The sequence below is a fragment of the Myotis brandtii genome, unplaced genomic scaffold (genome assembly GCF_000412655.1).
Source record: "Myotis brandtii unplaced genomic scaffold, ASM41265v1 scaffold693, whole genome shotgun sequence".
In the NCBI taxonomy this organism is placed as follows: domain Eukaryota; kingdom Metazoa; phylum Chordata; class Mammalia; order Chiroptera; family Vespertilionidae; genus Myotis; species Myotis brandtii.
Window position 1 is genome coordinate 1,950,099 of NW_005370710.1, and position 1,376 is coordinate 1,951,474.

The following is a 1,376-nucleotide window of genomic DNA, read 5'->3' on the forward strand; positions in this document are numbered from 1 at the left end:
GGGAGATGGGGAGAGGCTGGCTCTATCCTCGTCTGTGCCCTGTTGACTGTGGGAGTCACTTAGGGAGCCATTGTCCCTTCTGGAGGAGAGGGCGTGAGCACACGGGGGTCTCCTGGTCTGGGCAGGCGCAGATGCAAGCATCTCCGTGTCGGTGGGAGCGGGGGACTCCTGTGGCCGCGTGGAGACGAGTCCGAGGCGTGTCCCCGCCTCATGGGAAGGTGCTGAGCCGGCAAGGAGGGGGCCGCGCCGTGGGTGCTGCTGACGGCAGGCCCGGGGGCCCTGATGGAGCCATGTCCCGGGTCCTCCCTGCAGGTGGAGGTGATCAAGAAGGCCTACCTGCAGGGGGAGGGGGAGGAGGAGCCAGAGGAGGGCGAGAACGAGGAGAACGGCGAGGACGGAGCGGCCTCCCCCCGGAACGTGGGCCACAACATCTACATATTAGCTCATCAGGTGCGGCCCCCCTCGCTGCCGGGACCCTCGCCCGTGTGCCCCCTCCCTCCTTCCCGGCTTCACCCAGTTGTGCTGGCTCTGTCCGTGCCGGGGGTTCCCGGGCGCTAAGGGCAGCCTGGCCGAGTGCTGAGTTCCAGGACGCTTCCCCTCCCACGGTGCTGGGGTCACGTCCCTGGAAACCCCCCTCCCCCTCCCCCCACTTCTAGCAGCCGTGGTGCTGGGCAGGGACGCGGAGATGGGTGATGACAGGGCTGGAGACACTTGAAAGGAGGGTCAGGGTCTGTGAGTGTCTCACGCCCAGCTGCTGCCTTCATGGCCGAAGCCTCCGGGGCCAGCCCTTGCTGTGCCTTCTCTCTGTTTGCCTGGGGGGGTCACCTCCGCCCGGCACCCAAGCGCCCCTGTCGTCATCCCCTTCCCAAGTGACTGGGCTCTGGGGAGCTTCCTCTTTCGGGAGGCCCGGTGCCTGCCCCGCAGGTGTGGCCGCGTGGCTGGGCTGAGGGCCTGTTTCCTGCCCCTCCCCACTCCCCTCCCCCCCGCCAAGGTCAGGAATTAGATGTAAACGGTGACGGTGCTGGGCCGAGGTCGCTAGGCCCTGCCACCGGCAGCAGAAACGAAGTCCCTGCCCTCAGCTCCTCCATTCGTGCGTTTGGCCACCGAGAGGGTGTCCGCCCTCTGGACAGAGGCCTGGGCTGTACAGGACCCCGTCTCGCTGCTCCCCGAGAGGGCGGGAGCGCGGCCTGGTGCGGGGACACCACCGTCCGCCCTGTGTTGCAGCTGGCGCGGCACAACAAGGAGCTGCAGAGCATGCTGAAGCCGGGGGGCCAGGTGGACGGGGACGAGGCCCTGGAGTTCTACGCCAAGCACACGGCCCAGATCGAGGTAACGCGGCAGCACCTGCCGAACACACCCGCACTCGGTGCCGAACG

The 1,376-nt window shown here is 68.0% G+C and overlaps 1 protein-coding gene across 1 annotated transcript in view; it reads left to right on the forward strand.

The window, feature by feature from the left end:
• The window catches only part of ITPR1 (inositol 1,4,5-trisphosphate receptor, type 1), a 173,427-nt gene that overhangs the window by 146,522 nt on the left and 25,529 nt on the right, over window positions 1-1,376 (forward strand). Inside the window, exons 48-49 of the mRNA XM_005881921.2 lie at window positions 313-450; window positions 1,225-1,329. Coding sequence (XP_005881983.1) covers window positions 313-450; window positions 1,225-1,329 — 243 coding nt within the window. The remainder of the gene's footprint in view (window positions 1-312; window positions 451-1,224; window positions 1,330-1,376) is intronic.